Source organism: Lynx rufus, unplaced genomic scaffold, assembly GCF_022079265.1.
Source record: "Lynx rufus isolate CCGP_SWC_20201006 ecotype Redwood Valley unplaced genomic scaffold, mLynRuf1.p SCAF_5, whole genome shotgun sequence".
NCBI classification, from domain to species: Eukaryota; Metazoa; Chordata; class Mammalia; order Carnivora; family Felidae; genus Lynx; species Lynx rufus.
The window spans coordinates 47325160-47343018 of record NW_025814867.1 but is presented as its reverse complement, the minus strand read 5'-3'; the positions used below and the strand labels follow the sequence as shown (position 1 = coordinate 47343018).

The window sequence follows — 17859 nt, the reverse complement described above, 5'->3', positions numbered from 1 at the left end:
GAATATTTGGTTGAATTCTCCAGTGAAAACTACCAGTCCTAGAGATTTCTTTTGGGGGGCTGTTTAAGTTACAATTTCACTTTCATTAATTGTTACAGGGCTATTTAAATTATTCATTTCATATTGGGTGAGTGTGATAACTTTGTATTTTGGGATGAGTTTTATCAAAGATACCAAATTTTCGTGTGTCAAGTTGTTTCTGGTAATTCTCATATTACTTGTTTAATATCTGCAACAATTTCAGCCATAACTAATTTCATTCATTATACTGATAATGGGCATTTTTTTGGTCAGTTTTACTAGAGATTTATCATTTACATTGATCTTTTCAAATACCCGTCTCTTGTTTCATTGATATTTTTCTATTGATTGTGTGTTTTAATATCTCATTAATTTCTGTTCTTTATTATTTCCTCCCTTCTGAATGCTTTGGGTTTTCTTGTTTTTTATTCTTTTTGGATCTTCTAGATTCTTGAGATGGAAGCTCTGATTATTAATTTAAGGATTTTACCATTTTCTAGTTAAGAATTTAATGTCCTAAATTCCCCACTCAGCACTGCTTTAGCACTAAGTTTGCCTTGTTCCCCGTCTTAGGGGAGAAAACATTCAGTCTTTCAGCATTAAATAGAATGTTAGCTGTAATTTTTTCTTAAGGCAAGCTTGCCTTTTATTTATTTTTTTAAGTTTATTTGTTTATTTTGAGAGATAGGTTGGGGGAAGGGCAGAGAGAAGGGGAGAGAGAATCCCAAGCAGGCTCCAAGCTGTTAGCACGGAGACCGATGCCGGCCTTGCACTCAGGAACTGTGAGATCGTGACCTGAGCTGAATCAAAAGTTGGACACTTAACCGACTGAGCCACCCAGGTGCCTCTGGAATTTTTTATTAGATGCTTTTTAGTTGTATTCCACAAATTTTGATAGGTTACATTTTTACTGTAATTCACTTCAATCTATTTTATTAAATTTCCCTTGAGACTTCCTCTCTGATGCACGGATTACTTATAAATTATTCAAAAGTGTGTCAGTGGAGCACCTGGGTGGCTCAGTCAACTAAGCATCTGACTTTGGCTCAGGTCATGATCTTGTGTTCTGTGAGTTCAAGCCCCGTGTCCAGCTCTGTGCTGACAGCTGAAAGCCTGGGGCCTGCTCCGGATTCTGTGTCTCTGTCTGTCTTTGCTCCTCACCAGTTTGCCCTCTGATTCATTCTCATTCTCTCCCCCTCCCTCCCTCCCTCCCTCCCTCTCTCCCTCCCTCTCTCTCTCTTTCTCTCCAGAATAAATACTAAAAAAATTTAAAAAAATAAAGTGTGTCATTCATTTCCAAGTGCTTAGGTATTTTCCTGTTATCTTTCTCTGATTTCTAGTTTGACTCCACTGAGATCAGAGAACACATTCCATATAATGTCAGTTCTTTCAAATTTTTTGAGGTTTGTTGTATGACCCAGGATGTGAGTACTTGAAAAAAGCCTGTGTTCTGTTATAAATGTCACTTGGGACCTGTTGGTTGGTCATGTTGTTGAGTTCTATGTACTTGCTGATATTCTGTCTCGTAGTTTTATTGTTGGAAGAAGGATGTTGAAGTCTCCAACCATATTTTTGAATTTGTCTCTTTTCAGTTCTATCAATTTTTGCTTCACATATTTTGCAGTGTTGTTTTGGTGCATACCTTGGTGGGTTTACCCTTTAATCATTCTACAACATCCATTGCTGTCAATTTTCTTTGCTCTTTCTTCTAATCTTTTAATATGGCTACTCCTGTGTTTCTTTAATTAATGTTTATATGCCTTTATTCTTTTACTTTCAATCTGCTTATATTTGAAGTGAGTTTCTTACAGACAGAATAAAGTTAGGTTTTGTTTTTTTAATACAGTCTGTCAATCTGTGTGTTTTGCTTAGTGTATTTAGTAGACACATTTACATTTCATGTTATTATTGATAGGTTAGGATTGAATTCTATCATATTTTTTTGTTTTTTGTTTTGTTGTGGTTTTCACTTCTCTGTTTTCTTTTTTCCTTTCTGTGGGTTACTTGAATATTTTTAGAACTCCATTTTGTTTCATTGACATTATTTTTGAATGCGTTGTTTTGTATTACTACTTTAAGTTGTAATTGTAGCTATTATATTAAGATAACTTTCCCCCTTTACTGTTGTCATTTTCCCAGTTCAGGTAAGTATAGGAGCCTTACCTCTCTTTATTTCTTGTTACCTTCCCCCATTTAAAAAGTAATCATCTTAAATATTTTGTCTACATACATTTAGAACCAAATCAAACACTAATTTTTGCTTTAAGCCCCAAAGTTTATTTAGAAAATTGAAAAGAAGAAAAATCTATTCTCTTTACCCATAATTTTGCTTACCATGTCCTTGGTACTTTTTTAATGTTTCAAGATTTTCCTTTTACATTTTTCTGAAGGCATAAAACCCCTGAACAGAAATAGCTTTGTAGTGTATCTAAGGAAGTGGACTGGGAGGGTTCATGGGATACTTACTCCATGCCTTCCCAGATCCCAACGGTAAGACACTGTTATCCCAAGAAGAGCGTGATACCTGCTCACAGAACCAGAAATGAAGGGCTTTTGTGAATAGCGACAAGGGTGACTAAACAGAATACTGCACATACATAGATCACCTCATGAGTTGCAATGTTAAGAGATGACAGTGTGTACCAGATGCCCTCCTTTCAACAATTCGATGCCTTTATGGATGTAAGTCACAAGTTCAAGAAAAAGGGCAGGAGAACTGAACAATGTGAAATTAAAACTATGCCAGATTAGCGAAGAGAGGCTCAAAACATTAAGGTGAAGCATAGAAAAATAAGTGGAATGCTTCTTGCAGAGGAGACCTCAAGGTTTACACACTATATTCACATTTTGTACACCTCTGCTTTCCTTTCCAACACTCCATTTCCATCAGAATTAACACCATTATTCCTGATTCTCCAGATGGAACCTTGGTCATCATTGGCTTTTCCTTTTCTCCATTGCACTCACACACCACAGCTGCTATTTCTTCCTACAAAATATTTCACGCTTCTGTCTCCTTCCACTGCCACCACCACCACCACCAGTCTTTGAATGTCCTCCTGGGAGCAACAGTGTCTTAGGAGGTTGCTGCCTCCCTTGCCAGATTCTCTGCAAGGCCATTTCCTGAATTTAAAATTTTTCATGGATTTCTATTGCCTAATACAGTAAATTCAAACCTCTTTGCTTGTTCTTTCACTCTGCGGTGTTATTTTGCCTAGTTAACCTTAACTTGTTTCACCCTCTGAGCCCATAGTGAGTCTATTTTCTCCCTTTCTTCTACCTAAGGCCACCCTCTTTGCAACCCATTGCCTTTGCTCATTGTTTTCTTCATACCCCAACCTCCAGATAAAACAAACAAAAACGAGGCTGATACCTTCCCTTCTTCCTCCTGAATATTAAATTCCATCCTGCCTTTAAACCCAACTGTGTAACATATGGCTTCATGAATATATTTTCTCAGTCCATTCTAGTTCAGCCAAAATTCTCTTCTCTGTGAAATCCTTTTACACTCACAGATTGATAAAACTTACCTCTTAACTGTTCTCTGTTCACAGACATTTTTGTGCCAATCTAAGTACCTTCTATATTCATGTCACTGTTTTGGAGGCAAGGGATATAGTAAAAATATTTTCTCATGATTAGGCACAAACTTTAACCAATCTGAATGGACATCTCACCAAACATCCATTAGTCTGTTCCTGTGCGTTAATTGAATGCCATTCCTGCTTGGGAATACACCATATATTCCTAAATCAGCCCCATCCCTACCCTGGCCACACCTACCTGAGGATAAACAAAAACACTGACTGTGGGAAATGACACAACATTGGCATTATAGTCTGTCTTAGGCCATGTCTATTGCTGTGTAACAAACTATCCCAGAAGACATAAATAACCATGGTTTTATTTTCCTTATAGGTTTTCCACACAAGTCTCAGCCAAAGTGCCTTGTCTTTGTCCTATGATGTCTGAGGCCTCAGCTGAGAAGACTCAAGCAGCTAGGAGTGACTAGAATGGCAGGGTATTTGGATCAAAGTCTTCTTCACGTACTTGTCTGGTATATGGGCTGGTAGGATTTGAATGGCTAGAGGCTCTTTGGCTTGTGAATGCTCTGTATCCCCACACCCCTCACCTATACCCCTACACCTCTCTTTTTAGCACCCTGTGGCCACAGGTAGTTAGCTTCTTACATAGTAATTCTGAGCTCCAAGAGAGAATGTTCCGAACAAGGCAGAAGCTATGTAGCTTTCTATGACTCAGGCTTAGAAGTCATATTCTATTGGTCAAAATAACCACAAACTCTCTCAGAACCAAGGAGAGGGACCCTACATCACAGTTGTTAGAGAAACGGCAGTGAATTTGCAGTCATGTTTTAAAACACTGCACAGCTCTCAATGCCTGAGGCTAATCCATTCCCTTTTCCCCAATTCCATCAATTTGAGAACAATCTGTCTTGACTATGGGGAAGCCTATTGCCAAAGTTGCTAATGGAATATTGGTTATTTACACCCTAATGAAATATTAGGTCTTTCCACAACCTTCCTTTTTTGTCCTCATGGTCTAATATGACCCCTTTGGTACAAGTTTCCTTGTCACAAAACTACTCTCCTCCAGTTCACTCCCCTCTCCTCCCATTTCTACCCTTTATTGACCATATATATCTCTTCCCTTTTTTGGGACTGTGTTCTAGAGACACAATTCCTTCTAAAGGAAGCTTCTATACTCACAACCATCTCTTCCTAAAAGCTGCTAACAACTCCTCAGTAAAATATCTCCCTTACTCATTTTCCCCATAGAGGCCATTTTTATCTTGCCACCTTTACACACTAGAGAAGGGATAGGTATTCTAGCTCCCGCTAGTTGCCCTCTTACTCATTGCTGCCATCCACCAACCTTCATATTTGATCCTGTAATCTTTTTGCCCTATAATATTCCTATCACCTAGTGACCCAGCCAATTCCCTAGCCTCACAGTTAACTTCTGTCCTCTACTATGATGGTGTTCAACTTCAGTACCCACATCCACTCCTTCCCTAGACTACACCTTCCCCTTTGTCTTTTTCTTTTTTTTTTTTAAGTTTTATTTACTGAGAGAGAGGGCACAAGCTGGGGAGGGGCAGAGAAAGAGGGAGAGAGAGAATCCCAAATAGGTTCTACTCTGTCAACGCAGAGCCCGATCCTGGGCTCAAACTCAGGACCATGAGATCATGACCTGAGCCAAAACCAACAGTCGGATGCTTAACTGACTAAGCCACCCAGGTGCTCCTCCCCTTTGTCCTTTTGATGTCATCCATCTACTTCAATTTCCCCCATGGACATTTTCCCTTTGGCATTATCAAGCAATGTCTCTTTATAGCTTTTTCTGTCTCTGTTTTCTCCTCAAAGTACTAATTTGTTTTCCTCAATCTCTTCACCAAAACACTTCAGTGATCAGAAATAATTACTATTTTTATGAATCTAACAGACTCTTGATAGTCCTTTCTGTAACAAGTGACACAGACTTACCTCCTCACTGAAACTCTCTTCTGAGACCGATTTCCTCAGGAGGCTGTTGTGAATCTTCTAGGATTCCAGTTCTTTCTGTTCAGTATTCTCCTCTGTCATCCCAATGTCGGTAGGCCTATGGTTTACCCCCTCCCCGTAGTTATCGTTTGTGAATGGACAATTTCCAAACCTCTATCTTTTGCTACAACTTAGTCCTGAACTTCGGAATGGCATTTGTAATGACATAGTGTATGTTTCTGACTGCATATCTTTTAGATATCTCCAACTTAGCAAGCACTGCAGGCTTAAATACCACCACCCCACAACAGGGAGATATTACTAAACTACATTTTGTAAGGAAAGTAGTAATAATGATGGTGATTGATTCTAAAAGAAAATAAGCAAATGTGAAATCTACATGCTAAGCTATTTCAGCGAGGCAGATTTTTTTCATATACAGGATGGATACTGATTATTATAACCAGTGTCTTCAGGGATAGGCAATTCTTTCAGATTATCTCTCTCACTGAAAATGCCATTCAAGAATATCACCTCTGTGTTTTTATTTTAAGCTCTGTAGGCAACTTTTTGATCTATAATTAGATTGAACAACAGGCATATGTCTTACTGTGACTGGGATGTAGCCATGGTATATTCATAAACTGGTGTTCTGGTTGGTAACTGATTCTCTTGTCAGTTTTCTTGGTGTGAGTCAGTGCTCCAGAGTTGGTGAACTCTAGGTGAACTGTTGAGATCAAGTTTCTGTATCTGCAAAACTGAAGATCAGACTTTGGACTGTGGCAAGTGAAAATAGACTGAATCTGAGAGGTGAAGCCCAGCTAAAAAGGTCAGCATACTCTTCTTGTTGATATATTTTTAGCTGCACACATTTTGATTTGCATCTTTGTCCCACACAGTGTATATCACAATGCAAAACATCAAAAAAGTTGAACACTTGCTTATTACCTGACCTCAGATATTCAATGGAGAGTCCAAAAGAAAATATATGCACTCGAGTCCACAACAAGAAATTCTAGGAGACCCACAACGTCTCCACGGCATGAAAGAATATAACAGAAATAAAAATAGTAATAGAAACAAACAACAGCAACAAAACAGCATATGGGGTGGCAAAGTCCTTAGCAGCCTCAAGAATGATATACCTGACATTTACTGAGGGTATATTGTGAAGTGCCTTGCATTTTTTTATTTCATGTAATTCTCCCAACATCTTTGAGCTGCCATTTTATGCCCAATTTATAATTGAACACAAAGCCAGAAGAGGTAAGCAACTGTCCAAGGTACACAAGTAATAAGTGGTAGAATTTGGTTCAAACATAAGACATTTTGAGTGCAAAGCTGCTACTCTTGAACATAGTGGACATTTACTGTTTTACTGTTAACTTTTCATACCAATGAGACTAGTATGAAGAGCTAAGCTTCAAAGTTTACATACATCTGTTTCAATTATAGTATCTATGCTACAAATAGCTCTCCTTGCTGATGAAAGCTTAGATGTAAAATGTAAGCTGAATGCTGTTTCTTTGGGAGTTCCAAATGTGATCTTAAGTAGTATTGTAAAAAGAAGACACATATAACAAAATTAACAACCAAGTCCCTCTTTATTTAAAAGTCATTTTGAAAAAAAAAAAAATCTCTCATACCCTATTCTTGTAACCCCATACCTGTACTGAGTAGTGTAGTTTATGTTTTTTGACTAGGTCCTCAGAGAAATCAAATGACCTCTAAGAAATCAAATGCCCACTGTGACCCAAGACACAAGTACATACAAATAACATGTTACTTGTATCAATATAGCATGTGTTTCTGAAATGAAAATCATAAAGCCTTACTGAGTAATGGAGTCTGGTCTGTTTTGTTTTGTTAAAGAGAGCTCATCATCACCCACTAACGGGTCAAAATCTACAGTTTGAAGAGTCCTGCAATGTGGAAGGAATGTTCAAGCAGGAGTGAGAATCCTGAGTTCCTTGTTGCTCCACTTTTGAATGGAAACCTGTACTCTCACCATCAAACCAAGGTGATAGGATTCAATCAGATCATCTCCACGGCCTCTGTTTCAGTGGATTGAGGATTTCCCACCTTGATACTGGTGATTTTTCCTCATCAGGTAATCTGGAAAGGCAGTGCATTTTTCCTCTGTGTGCAGTACTGACTGCCCCACATGCCTCCTGTGGTCCTACGCCTTTATCCAGGTCTATTTTTAAGGGGCTGCAATACTGTCAGCTGCTCAGCCCCAGGGCCTGACTGCATCCACGGATCTGTCCCAGCAACTATGCTAGTTGAAGATGTCAGTCCCCAGGGTCCACCCCAAAGCAGCATAACCTTATAGGGTTAAAGCAAGTAAGCATGGGAGTAACATCAGTATGAATGTGTAGTGACATCTGTTGTATCTTTCATGCCTCATCCCATCAGACTTCTAAACCATAACAGATCTACTTTGAATTTTTTTTTACATTTGGAACTGGGAACTCTGACCATATCTGGGGGCAAAATTCTCAGCATTCTGAAAAGAGCATAAACTTTTGGCTTATTAAAATAAAAGAATTTAAAAGCAGGAGTATTTACTTACAGGGAATGAAGGTTCTGTCTGACTCTAATCCCAATGTGACTTTGAAAATCAAAACATTCTCACAGCTTCGTGGTAAATTCTTAAATCAGAAAAAATGACTTTCTGTATTATTTCTGTGTATGCACTAAATAAACATACACACCCACAAAACTCTACCTAGCTGATTTTAATAAGGGAAGATTCTAGTATAGCTCATTAAGGAGTTAAAACTGTAACTTAAAGCTGCAAGTAATTTACAGTTTACTACCCACAGGATTCTGTGACGGGGCACCTGTCTCAGCAGACGACCAGAAAACTCAACACAGGACCATTGTGCACTTACCTTCTCTGCCAAGGAAAAAAAAAGGTAATGGTTTAAGCATGCTTCCCTTCCACTCTACACTTTATCACTATACAAGACTCGACTTATATTTTAATAAAATTGAAAGATGCAGGCAATATAGGCTAATGGATAAGCAGAAACCACAAAGAATTCTTAGTATTATCACTTCCATGGATTAAAAATTAAAGGAGAAAAGATGATAGCTAACATTTAAAACTAGTATGAAGATAGGTATTGATTCTGTATTTTTCCTCAACATAAATAATCTTATAAATTAGCCTATACCAGAATTCTTTAACATTTCCCTAGGCCACAGCTTAAGAAATACATACTGTGTCAGTCAGCATAGTGTATGTCAAAGTTTGGTGAAACTTAGGAGTTTTAACACTATAATAATAACATCAAAGCCATCCAATCACATTTCATAGTTTTATTGAGACTTTCAGTTTTAATTGTCTATAGTAGGTTCAGTTCTGTTGATGGTGATCATATCAAAGCTTTCCTATTATAAATAGCAGATACAAAGTTACTGCATGCCTTAGAACACATATACAAACACAATATTGTACACTCACGCATGCAAAATTATAGGAAATATACATTCCTTTTATTAAAAACACAATTACATACAGTTAGTCTGGAATTTGTTAAGCTACCATTGATTTAGATAAACCTGAGAAGGCTCAAAATGTCAAGTAACACTGTTTCCATACTGCTCATTCAATGAAACTACTAATCACAAAGAAATCTAGTCCAACTATGTTAAAATCACAGATAATATAAAAATAAACATTTTTGCAAAAACACAAAAACATACTAGAATTCAAAGTCACAAATTTTGATATGTAACATATATTCCCCTTCATTTTAATTTGTAATGATGTGTATGATACAATGTACAACATAATAAAAAATTGTAACAATTCAGCAGCCAAATCATACACAGTTATCACTATAAAACTTGAAATTCAAGTTACCAACTGAACACCTAAAACATTAAATAGCAGTCTTGAACTTGGTGGTAGTGTGTTACTTAGAAACTCCATCTCAAAGTAATTAAGAGTACACGATTACAACACAAAGATGTAAGCAGAACTGAGGACAGTAACTGATTGCACCAGCTGCCTTTTTCTCTCCCGATTTCCCTAGGTTTTCCTTAAATTCTGATATATCTGTAATGCCCATTCCTCCAGACTTCTAAAACGTAAGATCTACTTGGAATTTAGGACAAGGTTTTGCATTAGAAATGGAAGCTTCAACCATATTTGGGGGCACAATTCTAAATGTTCTTTAAAGACAATAGAAACTTGACTATGTCATATAAAATATAGACAGTAAGTCTTAGTCTGGCAAAGATATTTTGTATTTGCTATTGAGCTTATGAGAGTTTGACACCCAATTGTGTGTATATATAGAACCCTAAATAAAAAGGGAAACATGCAAAAGCATTTCTAGAGAAAATTAACCACTTTTATCATAAAACATTCATATTTTAGATCAAAATCTTAAGACTTGAACATTTCAAGATACTGACATTTGAAAAGCATACTATACAGTAATTCATTTTATCTATGCAACACATTATGTAAAATACACGAGTGTGACCTCTTATACATCATAATAAATATAATCTTACATCAGCGTATTTGATCTTGCAAAAAAGTTTTCCAATCTGTACAACTAAAGGACTGTGAGCTCCATCCATAAATACTATGTTAGTTACACTGTGCCCAGCTAAGTTAAAGCTTTAGTAGATTCCTAACTACTTACATATCTTTATTTTCACTAGTCCAATTCCAGCTGCTCTGAGCACGGACATGTCTTGTATCCAAAGGCAGTTTACTGTACTGTTTGGAGTCAATTGAGAAAACTTATGGGTCATAGGTCCACATCATGATTGGTGAACTTTGTGAGAATTTTTAGCCAAGGACTGGAATCAAAGAGTCCTGGAAAATACAGTAGCAGATTTCATGCACCTCTGGCTGGCTGTAGTTTTCAGGCTTTACCACATCCCCTGAGGTTCCAACAGATGGATATCATCCAACTTTTTTAATCCATGGAGAATGGTATTGAATGGGTCAAGAGTTCCACAGTTGGCTGAGTGGTGAGGTCATGTTTTTAATTCTGAAACCTACCCTTTGCTGTATCTCTTCTTGGTCTGTCTTTTTATCATTTTAATCCAAGTGTACAGTGATGTTTAAAGAGTCAAAGATGCCAACTGGTAAGCCATAAACTACCTTCAACTTGGCATTAAAATAGTTTTGTAGTGTGAAATTTAGTTCGATAATTTTGGCAGTGCTTTCATCCAAACGCCAATAGATTTCTGCCTTTACCATTAAAATACCTGCTTACATCATCACGTTATCAGATCTCTAGCCAATAGTCTTGACCCTCTGTATGTTTTTACCATTAGGACAGATTCTTCCCAGAGACCTCTTTGTGCCTAGAAGGGGTTGGGCAAGATCGTTCTTGTTACTATTTGGCATGTATTCACAAGTTATCATTGTCCACTGTGTGATGTATGAAGAAGAAACACTGGAAAAAACATGCCAAGAAGTAAAAGGGCTTTTCCAGGCACTGGCCACCTCGCTGGATCCACACTCCAAAAGAAAGCTCTCTGGGAGCTGGAACAATGTGTGGAACATGTATGTATTCAACCATGCTGGCATCCCAAGACCTGAAAGAAAGAAAACTGAAGTGAATGGTGAGGAAATACTATACAAATGCATACCTTTAGCTTGTGAGTTCAAGACTGATACAGGGTTTGAAATTTCCATCTTGGTCAGTGTAGTGATATTAATCTTGTGGCACTGATCATGATGCTTAGCAGGGATAATACAGTAATGATCTATTTTATACCTTTTCTTTTAGTGAATGCTTTGGAGGATCCTAACCAAGAGAACCTTGGCTAACTTCCTTCCTCAAAATTGGGGCAGTGGAGGTAGGACATCTACCTGGTTTCTTTTTGATACGGCTTCTGTAATTCTGTGCATTAACCAACACATATATATACTAAAAAAAAAAAACAAAACACTTTTTAGTAAGGCTTAACACTGCTTTTCTTCATTGATGTTAGTGGCCCGAGACTGGATAAACTGAAGCAAGTCTATGAATGTCTCACAAATGCACAGGCTACTCGGGCACTACAACAACTGAAATCAAGCCCCCATTGTCCCGTCCCTACATGTCACAGCTTCTTGCCTGAAGACAGCCTCCAAATTGCTTTCCTTACCAAATGCTTTCAAACAAGTTATTTCACCAACAGTTGCAAGCTGTAAGATTGGCTTTCATTGAGGCTAATTTTGACAGAAATTCTGTTGATGCTAGATTTGTTACGAGTTAGATATTGTGTTCCCTCACCTTAACTATTGTCCATCATACAAAATTTGACCTGGTTCAGTGGCTAGAAATGCAATATTCACTATTCATTTCAATTCAATATTCATTGAAAACTTATTAAAATTACTGAAGCTTTCATTTGCGCCTGGCAGAGGAAATAAAATAAACGACCAGTAGTTTTCTCTTAAACTATTAGCCTGATGTGCAGTTTCCAGAACTTTTCAGTGGTATGGTACCTTAGGCAGCCCATAGATAGAATTCTCTGTGTTTCCCTTTCCCCTATAGTTGCAGTTTTTTTCCCCTTTAAATATGAAGATGTAAGATCCATTAAATAATTACAGCTTTTCATTCTATCAACATAAATTGTACAAAGTCTACTGCCTTTTTTGCAAATCACATTTTCCCATTATTTTTAAGAGGCAAAAAAAAAAGAGCTTTACACCACTTAACGTCCTTATTTTAAAATAGTCTCCTCTAAAAAAAAAAAAAAAAAAAGTTGTCTTTTCCTCACTCCCTCATTTGAGAATATGTTTACAACCTTGCATTGTGAATAACTGTCAACCATCTCCCTCTGATAATATCATCATCGTCTTGTCCAACATTCCTCAACCTTGGTCTGTAATTTATCTGTGATTTTTTTTACATTGTTTTTACAGCTATGAGTGAACATTTGTACTGGAACCCAAACTCCTAAGGCATTGCACAACAGTGGTACAAATAAATGTTCTTTATCACAGGAAGTCTAAGAGTTCAGTGTTTACACAGAACGTACATGAACTTTGATTGTTCCCAAAGCAATTTACCTGTAAGGTAATTTATGCAGGCTTCTAACACCAAACATTTAACACCTAACAGTGAGCAGTTTTCTACAAGTAAATGGGAAATAATCACTTTTTAGGTTTATAAAAGAAGTGACTTTGCTATTCAATTCTCCAAAGAAACCCAGCCAGCCACCACCTATGTTTAGAGGACCAAAGGGACACCCAGCTGAGATCTCTTCATCTGATATTCAATGAATTGAGTTTAGCATTTTTGCTGTACTGTGTTAACTTTGAGAATGTCGAGTTTCAGCTTGTTCCCACCATGGATCACTGACAACTCAGTTTCAAGTGATCAGTTCTCTTGGAGAAATTATTAATATCAAAATAGGGCTAGTACTCAGTGCATTTAAGCAGAACGGCTTGTAAATTCTAAGGGCAGATGAGAAAGTAAATGTTTAACTAGGATAGTATAATTTTATTTTACATACTTTTAGTTAGAAACGGAGGCCTTGAAAGTGAACCCCCAACATGCTAAGTGTGGGGGTGGGTGTTTCTCTTGTTTTTCTTGGTTTTTTTAACTTCCTAGTCTCTTGGACTGATTTTTCTCTCAACTTACTAGACACTTAAAGGGGAAGGAAGAAAGCATTTGGCTGTATTAAGCATCCTACCATGTTACAAAAGTGGGTTTTCGGTGATTCTTGTATCTTCACAAGCTTGTATCTCCATTCTGTTTGAACTCAGATAAAATATTGAGGGTCATGTCTTCACTCTTGGATTGCAAGTTGGCCTCACTTCTTCTGGAAGCCTTCCTGGTGGCCCGGGACAGTCTCCTTCTGAAAGTATCTCCTGCCAAGAAATAGAGAATGGGGTCCACACAACTGTTGAGACTTGCTAGACCTCGTGTCACCTGGTAAGTGGCATAAACCCTGTCATTGAAAGCACACATTTCTGGTGTCTGAAAATCCAGCCGGGCCCGCAAATTCATTGTTTTCATCACATGGAAAGGGATGTAAGAGACAGCGAAAACAGTCAGTACAATAATCACCAAGTAAATGGATTTCCTCCTCAGCGGCGAGTTGTCCAGGTCGTTGTAGATCAGAGCTCTCACAATCAATCCGTAACAGCCCAGAATTAGCACCAAGGGGACACAGAACATGGCCACGGTCGTGCACATGCTGTAGATAAAATAACTTCGCAGGTACTCGTCTGAGGTGGTGTCGTAGCAGGTGATGGTTTTGTTTTTCCGGACCTGGGTACCCGAGTAGAAGAGGATGGGCGAGATCCCCACCACCACGATGAGCCACACCAGCACGCTGATGTAGACCGCGTTCTTCTTCTTGAGCCTGCCCAGAGACTTGAGGGGGTACACCACGCCGCTGTACCGGTGCGCGCTGATGCAGGTTAGGAACAGGATGCTGCCGTAGAGGTTCACATGGAAGATGAACCTCTGCAGCTTACACATGGCGTCCCCAAAGATCCAGTCTGTCTTGTTGAAGTAGTAGAAGATGAGCGCGGGCAGCGTCAGAACGTACAAGAAGTCGGCCAGGGCCAAGTTGAACATGTACACGGAGATGCCGCTCCACGGCTTCATGTGGAAGACGAACATCCAGATGGCCACGCTGTTGCCCAGGAAGCCGATAATGAACACCAAGATGTAGACAGCCGGCAGGTAGTAGAACTGGAAGCCCGTCTTGGTCAGCGAGCAGGCGAAGGAGGCTGCCGCCACCGCAGCCGTGGGGGCTGCCGTGCTGTTCCCCCAGGGCCAGCCCGGGCCAGCCAGGAAGGTAGCGTCCGTCCCGTTGGGGACAGCCGGCCACGGCCCCTCGGTCATTCTCTCTTCCCAGACTCACGCGGCGGCTCCTAGGGGCAAGCAGCGGTGAGAGGGCGGCAGCGGCCAAGGGCGCACCGAGCATCGGAACAGCGCGTGAGCTGAAGGCAGCGGGTGCGCGGGATCCCCACCGGAGGGGGCACACGCGGGCTCGCCCACGCCGGCTCCGGCCCTGCGGGCCATGAAATCCACCCCGCCGCCGAGACCAAGCTGGGCTGGCGGCCGGGCCACCAACTTCCCCGCCTGGCCACCGTGCTGAGGTTATGCAATAGGGCGCACGGGGCACCGACAACTTTCCGACTGAGCTTTCCCGAGGGGCCGCGAGTCCGCACCGGAGAGCTCAGAGCGCGTGTGCCCGAGGTCGAGCCAAACTCGCAGTGCCGCACTCAGTGGGGGACAAAGGCACTCCCCAGCTTGCTGTCCCCAAAGATCAAGTTGGGTTGGGCATCTTCTTTTCTCCCTACCTTGCGATCAAGCAGCTCATTTCAGGGCCCCGCGCCGTTTCCTCCACGGCCCCCAGTGCTCAGCCTCTGGGGGCCATCGGAGCGCGCGCGTCACCGCACACCCGTGCGCTTCTGTGTTGTGTTCAGCCTCCGTGCAGCTCGCGGCCCCTCCTCAAGGCCCCGCTCGGGTGAGTGCAGGGGGCAGGCGGGCTCCCTGCGAGGGTGGGCGGAGTTTGGGCACCCGGGTGAGACGGCTCCCGGGAGGCTAGGGGCGTGCCTGGCGGAGCCAGACCCGTGGTTAGCCAGCGCTTTCCCGGGCGTCCGCCTGGAGTCAGAAGAGGCTTCTGTGGAGATCTTCACGGTGACCGAGCGACCGCGCTCAGCCTCTCCCCCTCCGCAGCTACCAGAGGCGGCGAGGGGGCGCACGGGTCCGACTGGCTGCTGGGGAGCGATTGGCCCGGGAGTGCTCCCTCGCTCTTCCGCCAGCTATCCGGCAAAGTGAAGTTGCTGACACACAGGAAACCCTTCTGACTGCTCGCAGCCTTTGCGTACAGCCCAAGACAGAAGTCTCTAGAGCCCTGAAGAACCATGCCAGGTGTCTGCAGGTTCCTAGCAGCCCTCAGTCCCCAGCTGGGAACGCCCTGCTGTGGTAGTGCTCCTCTCCTCAAAGAGACTAGATTCCAGGCACTTGCTGGAACCTGCTACTCGGAGAGAGTGAGAGCTTTCGAAGGAGGGAGGGTTGGGAGGGGGGCCGGGAGAGTCTTTCTGTCCTTTTAGTCTGCTTCTTAGCTTCTATTTCAATATTTTTAAATTAACCCAGTTGGAATCAACTGAGGTTATTGGTAACTTAATTTCTAAAAGGGCCTTATAAGCAGAGTATCAGTATTTCATATTGCTTCGCACTTTTTACCTTGATTCCTACCACCGACGGGCAACACCAGCTCCCCAAATTCAACCCCCCCCCCCGCCCCGGTCCAGTACTTTTAAAGATCAGAGGCAGCGCTTTATTATTTTAGAAATAAATATGTTAAGTACAGCTTTATAGAGATAGAGGTAAAGGTCCATTACAACTCCCAAGTAATTAAGGTATGATTTGGGGGTTTTATGACCAATCCTATTCCTTTAGGTTAAAGTGATTAGTCACAATGAGCCCTTGTAAATACCTTGGCAATGTAGGTTGGGACTTCCTTAAGTATCACACCTCTTGAAAAACTCGTTTTCATGGCTTGAGTGTATCAAAGTTTTAAACAGCGCACTTCCAAATTGTATTTAAGTGTAACTGGAAAATGAATTACTAATGTTTCAAGCGTATGTTTAAAAGGGCTCACACAGGAATCTAGCACTTCTTGGCCATTTACTAATTAGAGGAAAAAGAAAATCTAAGAAGAAAAGATCTACAAAATATATACCATAAAGATCTCTTCCTGGTCCCAGATGTTACATGATAGTGTTGTCTTAAAAAATACCCAGAGGAAAACCACTAGCCCCTGGGTCTGATACCACAAAGGGAAATTCGCTCCCCCGCCCCAAGACTCAGAGGGGGCCTTTCTGAGTATGTGTTCCTCCAAAGGACCATCAGGTCTTTTGAGTTGAACAGCATGAAAATAAATGATAAAACTAGACTAAATAACTCGAGGGGCATGAATGTTGTTTTGAAAACAGTCTTAATTGAAAGGAATGTTTCAGGCCTCAGTTTTCTCATCTATGAAATCAGGGGGGTCAATTTGTCTTTTAGTTTTTTACTCCAGTCTCCAAATTATACGATTCTCTAATTCTGAGGCTTAACATCAAACATTTTCATCTTAGTTTGATTAGGATGGCATTAATTGGGATGATATTCTATTAAGAGAGAAGCAAAGAAAACCAAACCATTAAGAATTCCACTGGTACTCAATAGATCCGAACTCCTTTGCATTTTTAATTTCAACATAAGCAGTATGTAACCTCACTTAAAGTCTGTGTCAAATGCGTTAAGCTCATAATGTACAGTTAGTCCAAATACCATTAAATACTGGACTAGGATTTTGGAGGAGAGTTGTCCTAAGTGCACCACAGACTTTTTAAAAATTACATACAAAATGTAAATGTTGTCAATACTGCATTTGCATTCAGCATATCTAACTACATGTTTATATTTGTTATATTTTAATTCAGAACTAGTAGGAATAATTTATATGTATTCAAATTATATGTAATGCATGAAACTACATTTAATGAAGGAAAATAATACCTCTAAAACCCAAGAACATGTTAATATTTATTCTTTACCACCAATTATGAATGCCTTAAAGATATGGAGCATATTCTTTTCATACCTTTAAGTGGCTGGCCTCAAACATTTGGTATAAATTTATGTTGTATTTGATTAGTGTAAATACCTGACTTCAGGGGATTTACAATGTAGTTGGAAATGCAAAGTACATAGCCATATAATAACATAATAGCAATAATATCTATTTCTTATATAGTCAGTACTATGCATACATACCTGAAAAGAATTATCTTGAACTTCAATTCTTAACATTTTTCTGTGATTGACAATTGTGTACCTATTTTTCAAATGGTGAAACAAAGGCAGAAAGGTTAAGTAACTCATCCATAGTCACACAGTAGAAACTGTGATTTAAACTAAGCTATCTTTTACCAAAGCCCATACATTTGACCACTGTTCTGTGATGAAATACCCACAAGTACAGGGCAGTGACGGAACAAAGAGTTATTCCCAGAAGCCTTATAAGATAGAAAACTAATAATAGTCCAAGAGTGTTTCAGAAGCTTCTCAAGTGTTCTACATCTTTACTTAGGCTTTTAAAAAACAGCCAACAGTTGATATACAAAACAAGAAGGACAGACATTTATAGAGAAGCCAGATCTGTTGAGCCTTGGACTCAAACTAAAAGGCTGCCCTTTTTGTGTTTACAAAGAGTGTCATAACTATCATTGAGGAATCTCTTCTCTTTCTTAAAGTCATAGATCATCACGCAATCATTGAGGATGGAAAGATCATTGAAAAGATTGTAATTGAAGGCTATAAGCATCAGAAACTTCTAAGCACAAAAGATAAGATCTCCC

The 17859-nt window shown here is 40.0% G+C and overlaps 1 protein-coding gene and 1 long non-coding RNA gene across 4 annotated transcripts; one reads left to right on the top strand and one right to left on the bottom strand.

The window, feature by feature from the left end:
• Nucleotides 1-9580: 9580 nt before the first annotated feature.
• P2RY1 (purinergic receptor P2Y1) lies at nucleotides 9581-15231 on the bottom strand. Of its 3 annotated transcripts, XM_047099761.1 has the most exons (3): nucleotides 14809-15231; nucleotides 13185-14376; nucleotides 9581-11093 (listed from the first exon to the last, which is right to left on the bottom strand). In XM_047099761.1, the coding sequence occupies exon 2, from the start codon at nucleotides 14345-14347 to the stop codon at nucleotides 13223-13225; it is 1125 nt and encodes a 374-aa protein (XP_046955717.1). In that variant the 5' UTR covers nucleotides 14348-14376; nucleotides 14809-15231; the 3' UTR covers nucleotides 9581-11093; nucleotides 13185-13222. The 3 variants fall into 3 exon arrangements, with proteins under 3 accessions (XP_046955717.1, XP_046955716.1, XP_046955718.1); XM_047099760.1 differs by having other exon boundaries at nucleotides 13185-15230; XM_047099762.1 differs by lacking the exon at nucleotides 9581-11093 and adding an exon at nucleotides 11100-11428 and having other exon boundaries at nucleotides 13185-15231.
• On the top strand, nucleotides 11034-12490 carry LOC124526654 (uncharacterized). Its single transcript, XR_006965712.1, has 3 exons — nucleotides 11034-11120; nucleotides 11288-11357; nucleotides 12412-12490. It is a non-coding gene; the product is annotated as an uncharacterized LOC124526654 (long non-coding RNA).
• Nucleotides 15232-17859: the final 2628 nt, after the last annotated feature.